This window comes from Mustela putorius, unplaced genomic scaffold, assembly GCF_011764305.1.
Source record: "Mustela putorius furo isolate JIRA1106 unplaced genomic scaffold, ASM1176430v1.1 tig00003993_pilon_pilon_pilon, whole genome shotgun sequence".
Classification (NCBI taxonomy): domain Eukaryota; kingdom Metazoa; phylum Chordata; class Mammalia; order Carnivora; family Mustelidae; genus Mustela; species Mustela putorius.
Window position 1 is genome coordinate 568,201 of NW_025422132.1, and position 15,125 is coordinate 583,325.

Consider the following 15,125-nt stretch of genomic DNA (forward strand, 5'->3'; position numbering starts at 1 on the left):
GCTGTGTCTTCTGTAGGAAGACAGTTTATTCCGAACGCCTTATGTGTTCCTGCAGTGAAAATGGATATCCCGTATGAAGTTTCTCTCTGGCTCAATGTCTCTGTCAGCAACAGTCAGACACTCAGAGAAGCTCTCTCTGTCTCTTCCTTCCCCTCTCAAGCACGCGCACAGACACACACACACACACACATACATACAATGTAGGTCCCAGTGCAACAAATTCTAATTTGAGTTTCAACGATCAGGCTTACTTTGAAAAGTTTACCTGTCTCCCCAGCTGTGGAAGGGAGACAGAGTTCCCCTATGTGTCTGCATGTGGGAAGCAGAGCGCCCTCTCCTGCCTCCATCCCACCTCATCTGAACTTCCCTCGTACCCAGAGTAGATCAAAGTAGGTTTAGAGGCTCTTCACAATCACGAAGTGCTTTAGCTCTTCTCCTTCTCTGCTCTGAAGGCGGCTGGGCTCAGGAAGATGTACATTAGAACATTCGCATGTGAGCAGGCAGTTGCTCGAACGAGCACACACACAGGCCAATCGGCCCCAGAGCCAGGCAAAGCTTTTTGGTAGTTTGTGAGAGCTGTACCATCCCGTGGCCCAGCTCCCAGCAGACACGGTCCAGCTTAGACTGGCCCAGGATCTATCTGTCTGAGAAACACTCTGAGGTATTGTACTGAAGGACAGGGGAAGACTTTCTTCGCACAGACCAAATACACAATCAATTATGATTGATTATAATTGATATGATTATCAGTTATTTCACACCAGTGCATTTTAAGTGAAACCAATGACTGCGTCACCCCATTCTTTGAGACACCCTCTTGGTGGGGGTGCTCCCTCCCGAAATCTCATGTTGAGAAATGATCCTGGCTTCTCCTCGTTGTGTTTTTGGAGCACAGTGGCAATAATCCGGTCTCGGTGGAACCGGGGGGTTGTGCCAACAGAGTAGAGATGGCCTCATGTTCTCTTACTACTGTTAGGTTATCCAAACACGTGGATGATTCCTGCTTTGTCTAGTAGATCCCCCTGAAGGACTGCCGCGGTAACTCAAGGAAGGCTGTTCTTGAGTGATGAAGATGAAATCTCTACTTCAGCATGTGGATTCTGATTCTGCTACGTACTTGCTGAATGACCAGGCTGAATCACATACTTCACCTTTGGACCCTCATTATCTTCATTTGAAAAATAGGATCAAGGCCTTTTTCTTAGAACTGACAGACTTATTAAGATAGATCCGTTTTCATATTGTTTGGTCTTAAGGATCCCTCTATACTTTTAAACACTGAGAGCTCCAGAGAGCTTTTGTTCATATGGAGTATGTTTATTAATATTGACCATACTTGAAATTAAAAAAGAAAACTATAAAGTATTCAGTTTAAAAGGACACCAGCTATTACTGCTAGTAGCATTTTTTTTTTTTTAAGAACTATTTTACAGAACAAGAGAATTAGTGAGACTAGTGGTGGTGTTCCAGTTTTACAAGTCTCTTTAATGTTTGGATTTCCGGAAGACAGCTGGATTCTCAAATACACTTCTGAATTCAGTCTGTGGTATTATGTAGTTTTGGTTGAAATATGTGGAGAGAATCTAGCATCAAATAGATAGGTAATCAGAGAGAGAGAGAGATCTATTTTAACAGCCTTTTCAATTAATTGTGAATATATTTTGATTGAACACTAAAACTTGGTAAGTGAATTTGTCTTAAAGGTAGACCCTTCAGTGTGCAATGAAGCCGTGTCAGTGAACTTTCCGTGTTCTCTTACGTTGAAATCCCTTGGTCTGTCTTGCACTTCGAATGACCTTTTTAGCCATGCATAATTTTAAAAAATACCATGCCCCTCTCCTTTGAAAAACATTGGTTCACTGAATTATATAGACATTCTAAAAGTTGATGTTCTTCATAAACTGTATTTTTTTTAATCTTTTTTTTTTTTTTAAGATTTTATTTATTTATTTGACAGAGAGAGATCACAAGTAGGCAGAGAGGCAGGCAGAGAGAGAGGGGGAAGCAGGCTCCCTGCAGAGCAGAGAGCCTTATGCGGGGCTCAATCCCAGGACCCTGGGATCATGACCCGAGCCGAAGGCAGAGGCTTTAACCCACTGAGCCACCCAGGCGCCCCCATAAACTGTATTTTTTTTTTAAACCCACAATTTTTAATATCTCTGGCAATCTCACATGAGAGGCTGTCAAAATTCTCACATTTGCTTGAAAGCTGACATTTTATCATTAACCAAACCTATTTTCAATTGTTTTCCTTGAAGTGACATTCATTTCCATCATGTATCTGCCAAATCCTCAAGTCTGAAAAATCACTGTTTGTCTAATGGGATTCCACGAGGAAAGGGGGGCTGGTTCACCGTAGGACTCCGGCGCTCACACAGGTGCTTTTCCCTGAGCCACCTGCTGTGCCTCGGGATCAGAAGAAACCCTTGATGCTTATCTAACTTACTACAGAATGTCAGAAGATACTATGCTACCCGAGCATCAAGACTGAACACGACTACTTGTTACTGCTTCATCTGGGATCTTCTTAAATAAAGCTGGCCTTTCCCCCCCTTAACTCGGAGCCTGTGGAAGTCAAAAACACACGGGCACAGCTTCATTTGCTTTGATTTATACCAAGGCTCCCAAAGTTTTACCCTCCAGGCTCCTTTACACCTTGTACCCCCGCAGCGTAATTGTCAAGACTGTAGTGTGACTTGGAAAGTAGTTTCGGCCCCACTGACTCCCAGAAAGGGTCCCTGGGATCCCAGAAGTCTCCAGACCACAGTTTGAGAACCCCTGGGACAGACTCTAGAAATTACCCAACAAATTGCCCACCCTTAAAACTTAGCTGTTGCCTCTTGCTGTTTGGGGCTTGTGGACTTGGTAGCAGGCTAGAGTGAATGAATCCTGGCCTTTGGGCAATTTATGGTTTTGATGAAATCCCACTAGAGTTCTTCCCGAGCTCTCGAGAGCCCAGTTTTGCCGTTTCTCTCCCTTGGGATGTTACCATGAGGCTAAAAATAAGCCTTGGTTTCGTACTCACTTTACTGCTTGCCTCTGCAGGACGGGCCACCGAATCCTTGCTTTTGGGTATGATCTAGGGGTAATAGGGATGTTTCTGAGATAGTTTTCCCATCTTTTATACCAGGGGGTCTTAACTCGAGTTTCAGAGGCCGTTCAGTGTCTTTGGGCTTTAGGTGGCTCAGAGCCCTTGAAATCTCCCCAAATTTTCTGATGCTTCGGGGGGCTGGGGAGAAGATAGGTTGTTGGGAGAATTAGTAGCTTCCATCACATTCTCAAAGAGCTTCTGTGACCTCTCCCCCTACGAAAACAAACATTAACAAACAGCTGCTTCCGATGGATGTTTTTATGGGGTGGCATCTAGGCATCCATTATCCATTTCCACACGCACCTCTTTTGGGAAGGAATTTTCAAATCTCCCTCCCTGGCTTGGCCCCTCTTAACTTTCCATCCCCTTGGCATTCTTCTAGCTCTCTGTCCATTGGCACTTGCTTCCAAGTCACTTCTCAGTAGTTTCTCTGTAGCCTCTTTGGTCCTTCTTTCCTCCTTGTAAAATGCAGCAGAGCAGGGACCTTCTGTCTGTCTCTGGTTTCTTTGTTACTGCAAAGTGCAAAGTCAGAGTCAGGACGCCTTCAGGAGCACCTTGGGTCCTGGCGGGGGTGGGGGGAGGTACTTTAGGCCAGAGAATAGGCTCAGCCAAATCAGTGAGTTCCTTTTTAAACTACTGAGATGTGCAAACTCCGGATATTTATTTATGCCTCAGCCACAAAATGTGTTTTTCTCCCACACATTCTCCACAGTCTGCTTCTTGGAATCCAAGTGCTGTCATGAAAACTGCAAGGCAGTCTGTTTCGCTCCAACAGGAGCATTTGGGGAGCAGTCTCGATTCCGTGGGAGTCGTGTGGTGACTGCCGCTCGCTGACAAGGAGCAGAGGAGGACTCTGCAGCGTGATTCCCTGTGTTTTCTAGAACATCAGCTCCCCGGGGCGCGCTGCAGTAAGGTGTCGGGGCGGGGGCGGGCACTGCAGTGCCCAGCCTGGCAGCCTCGACAGCGCCCCTCGTGGCCAGGCGTTGGCATTGCCTCAACTTGAAGGCCAGCTTCCTGGGCAGGGGCACAAGACCCGTGCTTTGAACCAGAGGTTACTTTCCCACCTAAAAAAAAAATGTGTTTGAGGATTCTTTTCTGGTGAGGTTTAATTCTGTGGCTTCACAGTTCTGAAAAAGCTTTGACTTATCAAACCTGACAAACACACTAGCACCTGACAACTGGGAAACAGCAGAGTCTCTGTCCTTTAGCGGAAGCAAGGAGGTGATATGGCAAGGACGGGGACCGTTGACCTCATTACAAAGGCAGAAAAATCACTCATGCAGTACACTGACGAGGCGGTATGGGTACCGATCACATCCAGTAATGTTTTATATGTCTCCGCTTGCTGGGTTGCCTTACACAAGCGCGTGCACACGCACACACACACACACACACACACACACATATTTTGAGTGGGGAGAGGGAGAGAGAAAATCATAAGCAGACTCCATGCTAAGTGCAGAGCCTGATACGAGACTTAATCTCACCACCCTGACCTCATGGCCGGAGCAGAAACGAAGAGTCCGATGCTCAATGGGCTGAGCCGCCCAGGTGCCCTGGGTTGCATTGTTTTTAAACTTGGCTTTCTGGGCAGCATAGGGATTACTGACATACACTGTTCCATCTTCTGCTTTCCTTGCATTTCTAATTAATAGAGGTTGTCACTCACACTGCATTTTTACCAGGACAGGTGGCCTCTAAGCCTCTGTCTGTATGAGGTCAAACCTCTAAGATGGTTTTGTTTATCTCTGTCCCTCTGTAGTAGGTGAGAAAATCGGGACCTACGGGCCTTTGACTTGCCCCAAACTACTGAGTACTAGTGCAGGCAATGCAGAAGCTCTGGTGTCCAGGCCAGGCTCATGAGTCGTAGACACCCTGCCTGTCAGTTGGGAAGGTGCCCTTCCCACCGCCAGGGCCGGGAAATGCTGGTGCATGTACTGTTTGACTAACTTACTCCTGCCCAAGGACTGAATCTGGTCACAATTCTCCTTTGGGAAAATGCCACTTTATCAGTGGGAGAGTAAGGTAAGGTGAATCCTGGCTCTGCTTCCCGACCAGATGGCTTTTATGATTGCATGATAAAATGTGCAGCTTCACGTTTCTGTGCCTCTCGCCACTACAGTGCCCTTTCTGTTTTTAAGGAAAGAAGGATTGTCCAAATGTGGAAGATGCAAGCAGGCATTTTACTGCAATGTGGAGTGTCAGGTAGGTTCTGGGCCAACTGGTAGGGAGGGCCTTGTTTCCTCTGAAGAGCGGGACCCTGATGTCCTTCCCTTTCCTTGTCACGCCATTCCCAGCACCCTTTGCAGCTAGAGCGGGAAAACTTACTTCGGGCCTTGGATGCGGCTGGATACCCTTGAGCACTGGCCCAGGACTGAAGGCAGCCAGTGATAGACAGCGATGCTCTGGGGCCACAGGCAGGTGCAGGCGAAGGGGAAAGACCTGAGGAGAGTATGTTGGGTGCAGGCAGGTGGATTACCAAGGTTGACAGTTTGCTCCCCAAACCTGCCAGCAACAGATGGAACACTGAGGAGGTGACAAACAAAAAATGCTAAAATGGTACCTTTAAAATATTTTTATTTTTACTGTCATAGGTCTGTATTTTTATAAATCCCCATAAGCAGGCCACACGTCTCCCTCGGCCTGTTCAAAGCCAGTCTGAGTCCAGCCAGACTTCAGTGAACACCTGGCACAGCCTTGCCCGGCCAGAGGGTGGCCATGCTGAATCTGTGCTTGGAGCTGGTGCCTTGGAAGCAGCTGGGCTGGGACAGGCTCAGGAGGCGGGTTGCATGGAGACCATGGGCCATCTGGTCCGAGGGGTAAGTCTCCAGGGAATCCTGTAATAACGGTGGCAATGGGAAGCTTAGGGAGGAATTTGGAGGAACTCTTGGTAGCTCTTTGAGGGACAGAGTGCTGTTTTCCATTCTTGTCTGCTAGATTCTAATTCCACTGAATGTTCATAGGTATTCTGCAGAAAATTCATTCCACGTTCTAACAATTTGAATTTAGGGAGAATATGGTCTTGGACATCTGTGTAGCCTCCTTAGTCTATTTTTTTTTTTTTTAATGGAAACCTTTTCATAGAGTCTCGGAAATGCTGATGCTATTAAATAGTGGCTCTAAGTGACAGGGAGGATTTTCTCCTTAGTCTTTCCTCTTTTTTGGGGGCCAGTGTTCTTGCCAGACTTGGTGTCATTTACCTCCCACACTCGCCCCCCCAACCCGGTCGACTTCTGATTATATCACTGTTTTCCTACTCTGCTCCCTATGCAGTCGGCTCCTGAAAATCCCCAAAGAGCATTATTATTTATCAGTGGGAGAGGTTGCTAAGCTCTGATGTCCCGTCTGACCATAGAGCTCCAGTCACAATGGCACCTTACTGGAATGAAGCACAGGTTGAGCCGTTGACCTGGAGTCCTCAGCCTTGGGTCTGCGGGCCCTGGGCAGCCCACTCCCCTGTGTCTCCCCTGGCAGGCTTCCAGAGGTGGTCAGCCTGTGTGGCAGTAGGAATATAAATGGGTTTATCATTGAGTTTTCAGGGAGTGTGACTTCTTTCGAGGAGGAGAGATCGTACTTTGCTCCTGCCAGTTGTGGTGGGATCACTTTGGTGCTGGGGAGATCAGAGAGCCCTGGGAATTCCATGGTCCGGTTCCTGGAATGCGAAGTTAGCTCTTTCTAGATTTAAGTTAAATTCGTCTAGAAAAATTAACTCATTACATTCTGGTGTGTTAGGGAAGCAAGATAGGAAAATTGCATAGAGTTCGGACTGTGTAGCACAGAACAGTAGAAGGACAGGATCCTAACTCTGCAACCTCCTATCTCTAGGAACCCGAGGAGCCGCAGGACACCTCTGCGCTCAGTGCCTTCACACGCAGTAGCGCCCGTCCTGACAAATGGTAGCGACCTAGTGATATGAGAGCTGTGAAAGTTCTCTATAAACCATGATGCCGTGGACAGGTGTGAGGACACATGGGAAATGCTATGACGGTAATTTAGGCTGGACCGCTGCTCAGCTGTGCGAAGAATAAAGTATATAGCATACTTTAGATTTGACAGACTTGGTTTGTTTTGGTTTTGGTTTTGGTTTCTTTTACCCCAAGAGAATGGATGGATTCTAAAACCCTGAGAACATGAACAGTGTACATTGTGTGAGTCATGCTTATTACAAAATGAGTCTTACGTTCTTTGATGAGCTGTAAACAGTGCGTTAATGCAAAGAATCGGGGACTGCGTGAGACGCCCATTACCTCGGGGTCTTCTCAGCGTGTTGCTAACTCTTTTCCCATTATGCCTCCCTAGATGGCACTATTTTGATGAACCACTGCAGTCCGGGGTGGGCAGGTTTCAAGGTGGCCGATGGGGCTCCCCTTCCCTTCAGGACCAAGTGTCCCAAAGCTGCAGACTTGGAGAGCTCATCTGTAAGCACACAGCGAGGGGCGCTCTCCCTGGGGGGTTCACGTGAACCAAATACAGTGGCCTGTGTGCGTCAGGGTGCTGCATTTCACTTGACAGCAAGCAGTTTGGTTGTCTGTACATTCTCCTGTGGACAGACTGTCCAGGTGGTCAGATCATAATGAGCTTGCTTGGGTAGCCAGGAAGCCTGGAGCCGAGGGTCCTGCTCTGTGATGCTAAGTCATGTTCAAGGTCTCAGGCCAAGACAGCTTGCTGTGACCAGCCTCGTGTTGGAGAGTCTTCCCTGCTCTTTACCCAGTGTTAAGGTAAAGTGGTGGGTTTCCCCATCAGCCCTGGAGAGTACTTCTGCAGTTCAAGTTTGCTGTGCTTCTGGGAAGTATCTAGTGGTCAAAGTCCCCCCCCGCCCATGATAAGTGATACCCGGTTTCTGATGCCACTTGTTGCCAGAGGTGACAGACTGGTTTTCATCTGGAAGTTTTATTCTTGTTTCGTCTGTCCCCTTTTGTTGAAGGAAGAGGTTAATGGCCGCTAAGGTTTGTCATGCTTTTGTGCTGAAGAACTAAGTCAGAGCAAGGCAGTGGATTGTAAGACCTAGAATGGTCCTAAGGGTTTAACAAAAGCAAGTGCCTAGAAAGAAATGACAGTTCAGGAACTTCATACGTATAATCATTAGGGGAGGAATCTGGGGCATTAGCTCCAGATAAAAATGTATTCCGTTTTCCTCCTAAGGGGGTGCTTGGGTGGGATCAAAGGGGGAGTTGTGCTCTATAAAGCAAGGGCGGAGATGGGAAGCACATAACTTAGCAATTCTCCACCTGAGAGACCAGGGCCCTTGGCTGCTCCTCACCACCACGTAGAACCCACCCACCTGGAATGCAGACGTGGACACCAAACGGCAGAGTTGGGGTGTCAGAGTGAAGGTGACCAGGTCCAGCATGTCAGTAGATAAGAAAACAGTGGCCACAAGTGGTTGGGTGACCTGCCCAAGGTCACAGGGGCAGGACTGGGGACTAGGCTGTACAGACTGCTGGTGGGAGGCTATCTCCGCTTTCCAACATGGTGCTTTTGAGGGTCTTGAGGGCCCTCTGGGAGAGGGGGCACTATAGGAACATGTCAAAGAGAAGTGACCTTCGGTGGACATGAAAGGGGAGAGCCCCTTCTCGTGTCATCTTTGCCAAAAATCTACCCCAAGAGTGCTAAGGCAGCACACTTCCCAAGGTTGACGTCTTCACAGGGAGTGTAGCATCTCAGGAGACCCTGGCCACTACGTGCACTCTTCCCAGGCCCTCTTCCCTGACCGCAGCGCTTTAGAATTTTCGCTTTATTTTATACAATTTGGTGATATCTTGTCCCATTTACTTTTCTCTTCATTCACTTGACTCAGTGTGATCCTGCCAGAGGAAAGATTTTAATTGATGATGCATGAAAGGATAATGGGAGGAAACATAAAAGAAATAGAAGTTCCTTTTTAGTTAGGCTTATTTTGTAACCTGTGTGTTTTAATGAACTATATTTATTTTTATAAATATGCCTGGAAAGCTAAGTATATTATTGCCTCACTTAGACTTCTTCATTAAATTGCACCATGACATGTACAAGAGAATGGTTTTACAAAGTTATTTAATAGAGGAACCATTGTAGAGTAGAACTTTCTAGGGCGTCATTTCTTAACATTAACAAATAGAAAAGAAACTGTTCGTGATGCGTAAACAGGTGATGGGGTTACAAGAGTGTTTTTGAAAGTAAAAAGGGGCTTGCCCTGATGGGGATAAAAAAGCACATGTGAGGAGCATGTGACTGAGGACGTGAGAAAATTTGTGAATTTCCTCGTTGAAGAGAAAGTAACTGAAACGTAGAAGATGCATAAGAAATACTCACCCGACCCTCTTGTTGTTATGGGTGAATTAGGGAATTGGGCCAGAGTCGCAGATTCAGTCCTGGTTAAATTCACTTTGGTCCCTTAACCCAAACCTTGGAAGCGTCTTGAACTTGATCACCCTTTTCTCTAAATGTTCCACATCACCGGTAGGAAGATGTGTGGATGAATGAATGAGCCCATCCCCTGGCTCTTGAAGGGAAACATAAAACAAAGCCCGTGTCCTTGTGATGGGGGCCAGCAGCCTCAGTCACCTTCGTGTGAGGTGGTCAGTGTGCACCTGACTCCTTTGTACTCCTCCCCTTGATGATAATGGTAGTGGCAGCAGAAATCCCATGACATTTTTCTACTGTTCCGCATTTCAGGAAGTCACATGCCTTTGGCCAAGTAGACTAGGTCTGTTTCGAAAGCTCCATTAAAGCCAAGAGAAATACCAGGTGCGAAAGTTAGGAAAGGGGACTTCACATTAAAAACTCAGTCTCCTTGTCCAGGAAGACAGCATTATCATTCACTCAGCAGAAAACTGGACGAAATAATGGTCCGTTGTTTCTTCCAAGGTTGAAAATGTTGGCGCATCCTGAGACAATTTTCCAACTCTTTATGTGTCTTGAAGCATTTTTGTCCATGCACACACAGGAGTCATGCGGAGCAGTTACTACATTGACTGAAAATGACCTCGAGGTTTAAATAGGGTACGGAAATTTCTGTATTTTCCTTTTACATTGATTTAATTATTTAGCTTCATTGGACAAATAATATTTGTTCATTTTAGAAAAATCTGGAAAGTACAGTCTGAAAAGACAACAAAAAGGATCCATGATTTTGTCCTTCCAGAGAAAGTCTCTACTAGCTCTTTGCTATCTGTCTTTCTCCTTCCTGTCTATTTGTATATTACTTTAAAGGAAAAAATATGATCCAAATTCACATAAAAGTATAAAAAGTTTGCAATCAGGGCAGAAGAAATAGCTTGACTTTTGAACAAGAAAGATACTCAAAGTTTTAGAAAGACTCACAAAAATGTTTTTAAAAGCTTATATAAGCAGTTACAAAACCACTCTGTGTACGAAGAAACCACTGATACTGGAACACAACAAAGCAAAACAAAACGAAACTGTTCGTTGATACTGCCTATTCTGATCCCTCAGGATAGCCAGTTTTTTGTCCAGTCTAATTATTTACAGTTTTTCTAGTCAGAACCCGGGCAAATTGCCATTGTCAAGTTCTCTGCGGTGTGGGAACCATCCCTGTGACAGAGGACGGCATGTCAGATGATGCTCGGGACCGAACAGGTGCTCCTGCCAGATGTGAGCCTCCCTTCCAGCTTGTTGTTGTTTTAAAGAATTAAAACAGTGCCATGGAGGTACCTCTCTGTCATTCCTCCCTTAGTCCACATCTCTCACCACTTTCCAGCAGAAGGTGAAAACTTACTTGGGGAAATTTCCCTTGATGAAACTTTTGTGATTCCACACTTTGAATTTATTGTGCCGTCTGCTTTCACGGGCTGTGTGTGGATCCGTGTCACACACGTGTCTCCTGTCACGGTCACAAACTCCTTCAAGTTCAGGACTTCATCTCCCCTCCCTGCCGCTAGGGTCAGTTGCAGAGATCGTTGAATGCACGAAAGAACGAATGAACGAACCAGTGAATGAACAGGTTCCCATGTGTTTTGAGAGTGTGCCATGTGCCAGGCGCTGTTCTAGGTGCTTCTCCAGGATGAGCTGATTGGATCCTGATGAGGATCCTCTGTGTTTGCACCGATGCCTCGTTGTCCCCACATGAAGGTCCTACATGTCTCAGTCCTCTTCAGGCTTCGGATCTGATTATCATTCTCGGAAGGTGTCAAATCATAGCCTTGGAATTTGGAACTGCTAAGTAACGCAGAGATTACATTATTGACAGCCAAGGGTACAGCTGCGGAGGGATTAAGAGGTCCGCCTGCTGTCACAGAGCTGAGGAGTGCGGGGCCAAGAACGCAGGTTCCCTGAGCCCCGACCCAGGGTCCACTTCCTGGACAGCCCCGACCCAGGGTCCACTTCCTGGACAGCCCCGACCCAGGGTCCACTTCCTGGACAGCCCCGACCCAGGGTCCACTTCCTGGACAGCCCCGACCCAGGGTCCACTTCCTGGACAGCCCCGACCCAGGGTCCACTTCCTGGACAGCCCCGACCCAGGGTCCACTTCCTGGACAGCCCCGACCCAGGGTCCACTTCCTGGACAGCCCCGACCCAGGGTCCACTTCCTGGACAGCCCCGACCCAGGGTCCACTTCCTGGACAGCCCCGACCCAGGGTCCACTTCCTGGACAGCCCCGACCCAGGGTCCACTTCCTGGACAGCCCCGACCCAGGGTCCACTTCCTGGACAGCCCCGACCCAGGGTCCACTTCCTGGACAGCCCCGACCCAGGGTCCACTTCCTGGACAGCCCCGACCCAGGGTCCACTTCCTGGACAGCCCCGACCCAGGGTCCACTTCCTGGACAGCCCCGACCCAGGGTCCACTTCCTCGACAGCCCCGACCCAGGGTCCACTTCCTGGACAGCCCCGACCCAGGGTCCACTTCCTGGACAGCGCTCTGCTCTCCGCCCAGAGGCCCCCTTCCCTTTGAGGACGTTCCCATCTATAATTGTCAGCGTCGTGTGTTACTTATGTTAGCCTCGATTTTATGTGCTCTTAATGAGTTGAGTCTATTACTAAATAATACATAAATCATGGTAAGAAAGGGTGGGGTTAAACTTCCTTCTCCCAGGAGTCATTATTGTTGAACACGGAGGACAAGACCTGCTGTTCAGGAAACGGGCATCTCCAAGGCCCTGCAAAGCCTTCTCTTAGAATTCCTGGTTCCACAGTGGACACGCGCTCGTGGTTGCTCATTACCTCTCTGTCTCCTGCTGGCCGCCCCCATTCCCCTCAGATGCCCCAAGGCCTGAAGCCTTCTCGGTCTTTGCCTCCTCACCGTGCTCTCATTTCAGGCTTCGGCTAAAAACAGATCCCTTCTCCCTCGTGCATATCTTGTCATTTCTTTCTCTCCGTGCACTCGGTTATATTCGGCACGGCGTTATTTAACTGTGCGGAACATCTCGGCACTGAACTTGAGCCAGTGGCCTGCACCACGTAGAGCATTAAATCATGAAGTGACATTTTGTCCTTCCTTCTTGGGGTGGGGGTGGGGGGGCAGGGGGCAAGGAGACATCTTCATTCTTTCAGCAGCTTTATCGGGGACCTCGTAAATGTGAGGCCCTGTTCTAGCTTCTGGGTTTTAAATGTGGGAAAAAACCCACACCAGACTGAGTTCCTTTATTTTGATAGGTGGAGACAGATACTGACCACAAATTAATAAATACGTAGCATATCAGGTGGTGAGAAGCACCAGAGATGTATAGAGCAAGGGAACGTGCAGGGGTGGGCGCGCGCTAGTGGGTATTCGTGGCAGGAATCCTGAGCCAGAGATGAGAAGAGGTAGGCAGGGAGCGACCTGGACATCCAGGGGAAGAGGGCACCAGCCAGGAATGCAGTAGGGGAAGAGGGCACCAGCCAGGAATGCAGCAAGTGCAAGAGGTCTTAGGGCAGGAGTGCGCACGGTCCTGTAGGGAGCAGCGGGGGGCGGAGGTGAGAGCCCGGTAGGAGGCGATGGGGTCAGAGGAGTGGGGGGGTCCCCAGCATGAGTGCCTTATCAGTCATCTTTAAGACTCTGCCTTTTGCTCTGAGACGAGACGCCCTTAGAAGGTTCAGAGCCGAGAACTGGCAAGACCTGAGTTCTGTGTAGCAGGATTGACTACCCTGCTGCTCTCCTGATCCTAGTTCGCCGGGGCAGGCGCAGCAGTGGGCATGTGGGTGGGAGGCATGGGCGGTGCTGGGGTGGGGGAGGGGTGGGGGCTGCAGCGGGCAGGAGGGTGGGGCAGTGAGGGGTGATCAGGTTCTAGATCTCTTCTGAAGGCAGCCCAGCGTGCTGGAGGTGACCGGGGAGCATGGGACAGGCGACGAGGATGACCCCGGGCTCCAGCCTGAGCATCTGAAAGAACAGACTCGCTGTTTTCTGAGGGGGGGAAAGGCTGAGGGGAAGCCAGGATATGCCCGCTTCCGTCGAGAGGCGGTGTGTCTGCAGACACCGGTCGCAAGTGCTGGGAGATTTCCCACCTCACAAGTCAATCTCACAAGAAGCAGTCAGCTGCTTCTTGTCAATCAGCGCATCCCTCCATGATGTCCCGTCCATTCTCTGTCATCCCCCTGCCCCTGTCACCAGTGATGGCATCGCCAGCTCCTCCCCAGCCCTCACTCCTCTCCAGGGCCACCACGGCACCACGATGTCCTTCTCCCTCAGCCTCCCCAGTCCCCGTGCACAGCGTCCCTCCCCTGCCCGCAGGGAGCGCCTAGCCTTTGTGTCCCAACCTGGGGCAGGAGAGCATCAAGGCAGGCCCGAAAGGACTACGGTGTTCCTTTGTCAGGGGACTCTTCAGAGAGTCTTTGTTCCTAAATGTGGCCAGTGGTTGCCTCTGCCAGGCTCCAACGGCTCTTGCCAAAGCCTTCATTTGTGTTCCGTTTTTGTCACCTATGAAAGGAGACGAGTGGCTGAGTGCAGCTCTCAGGGCTTTGCCCCGACGTGAGACCAGAAGCAGAACAGGACTGTTTGAGGGCGCGGGGCCAGATCAATGGCAAATACCCCAAATCACAGATAACGGAAGGCGGCGTGCGCCGCTCGGGCAAACGAGGGGCTGCAGGAAGATGAGATGTTGATGAAAAAACACAAAGTAGATTTTCTCATCCCAACGACCTTGGCCAGGCCTGAGTCAAGGCCATACAACCGTCTCTATCTTAAAGGATGTTTTTGTCTCTCACTTTTGTGAGCTTCATTGTGTTTTCCAAAAGGAAACATATTTCACTTGACCTTCACTAGAAGGACTTACTGCATCCTCTCTTCTTGAACTTTATTCCTGTGTGTGAGTGTTTCATCATTTTCTTTTTTCTAACTTTCCCAGAAAGAAGATTGGCCCATGCACAAGCTGGAATGTTCTCCCATGGTTGTTTTTGGGGAAAACTGGAATCCCTCAGAGACCGTAAGGCTAACCGCAAGGATTCTGGCCAAACAGGTGAGGAAATGGGATGATGTTCAAGTGTACTTTCTTTCTTTCTTTTTTTTTTTTCCTTAAAGGTCAGAAAGAGGAGTGGCCTGTGGCGACCATCTCTGGTTAAACATTCTCGGGCTCATTTCCCCTCACGTCCCCACGGGCGGGCGTGGGAAGAACACTGCAGCAGACACTGTTTGCTGCTGGCCCCGTGCAACGAGGATGTCACTTACCCAGGTCGGGAACGCAGCCACAGCTGTTAAATCCTGAACTTTTTTTTTTTAATGAATCAGGAAAATACAGCCTTTTCCAGTGTGAAGAGCTGAGTGACAATAACTAGAGCATCCTAGGGAACCGGCCTGGCCTGAGCAGCTTTGCGGTTTTCCCCTTTCTTTCTGACACCTGGAGTGCTCCCTGTCCCTCCTCCCAGCAGCGTCCTGTTCCCCGCTGTCTCCGTCTCCCACTTGCTCTCATCTGGGCAGGCAGGGGACGGGCTGGAACAGTCAGCGTGACAGATGCAAAGGAGAAGGAAAGGGGAAGGAGAGGAAAAGATGGGAAATCGAGGCACAGTGAGAGAGGAAGGGCGTAAAAGAAAGAAGAAGTAAAGAAAGAAATGCCCCAAGGGGAACTGATGACAGTCCTGGACAGTGTCCTCCAAAGATGATGCCAGGACTGGAGTCCTCCGCC

At 48.9% G+C, this 15,125-nt stretch overlaps 1 protein-coding gene across 2 annotated transcripts in view; it reads left to right on the forward strand.

Annotated features, from left to right (window-relative positions):
• SMYD2 (SET and MYND domain containing 2) overlaps positions 1–15,125 on the forward strand; it is a 48,291-nt gene that overhangs the window by 13,403 nt on the left and 19,763 nt on the right. Inside the window, exons 2-4 of one of the 2 annotated variants that reach the window (XM_045071896.1) lie at positions 5,233–5,296; positions 5,686–5,910; positions 14,352–14,462. In XM_045071896.1, the coding sequence (XP_044927831.1) occupies positions 5,233–5,296; positions 5,686–5,910; positions 14,352–14,462 (400 nt within the window). The remainder of the gene's footprint in view (positions 1–5,232; positions 5,297–5,685; positions 5,911–14,351; positions 14,463–15,125) is intronic. The other variant, XM_045071897.1, reaches the window with a different exon arrangement.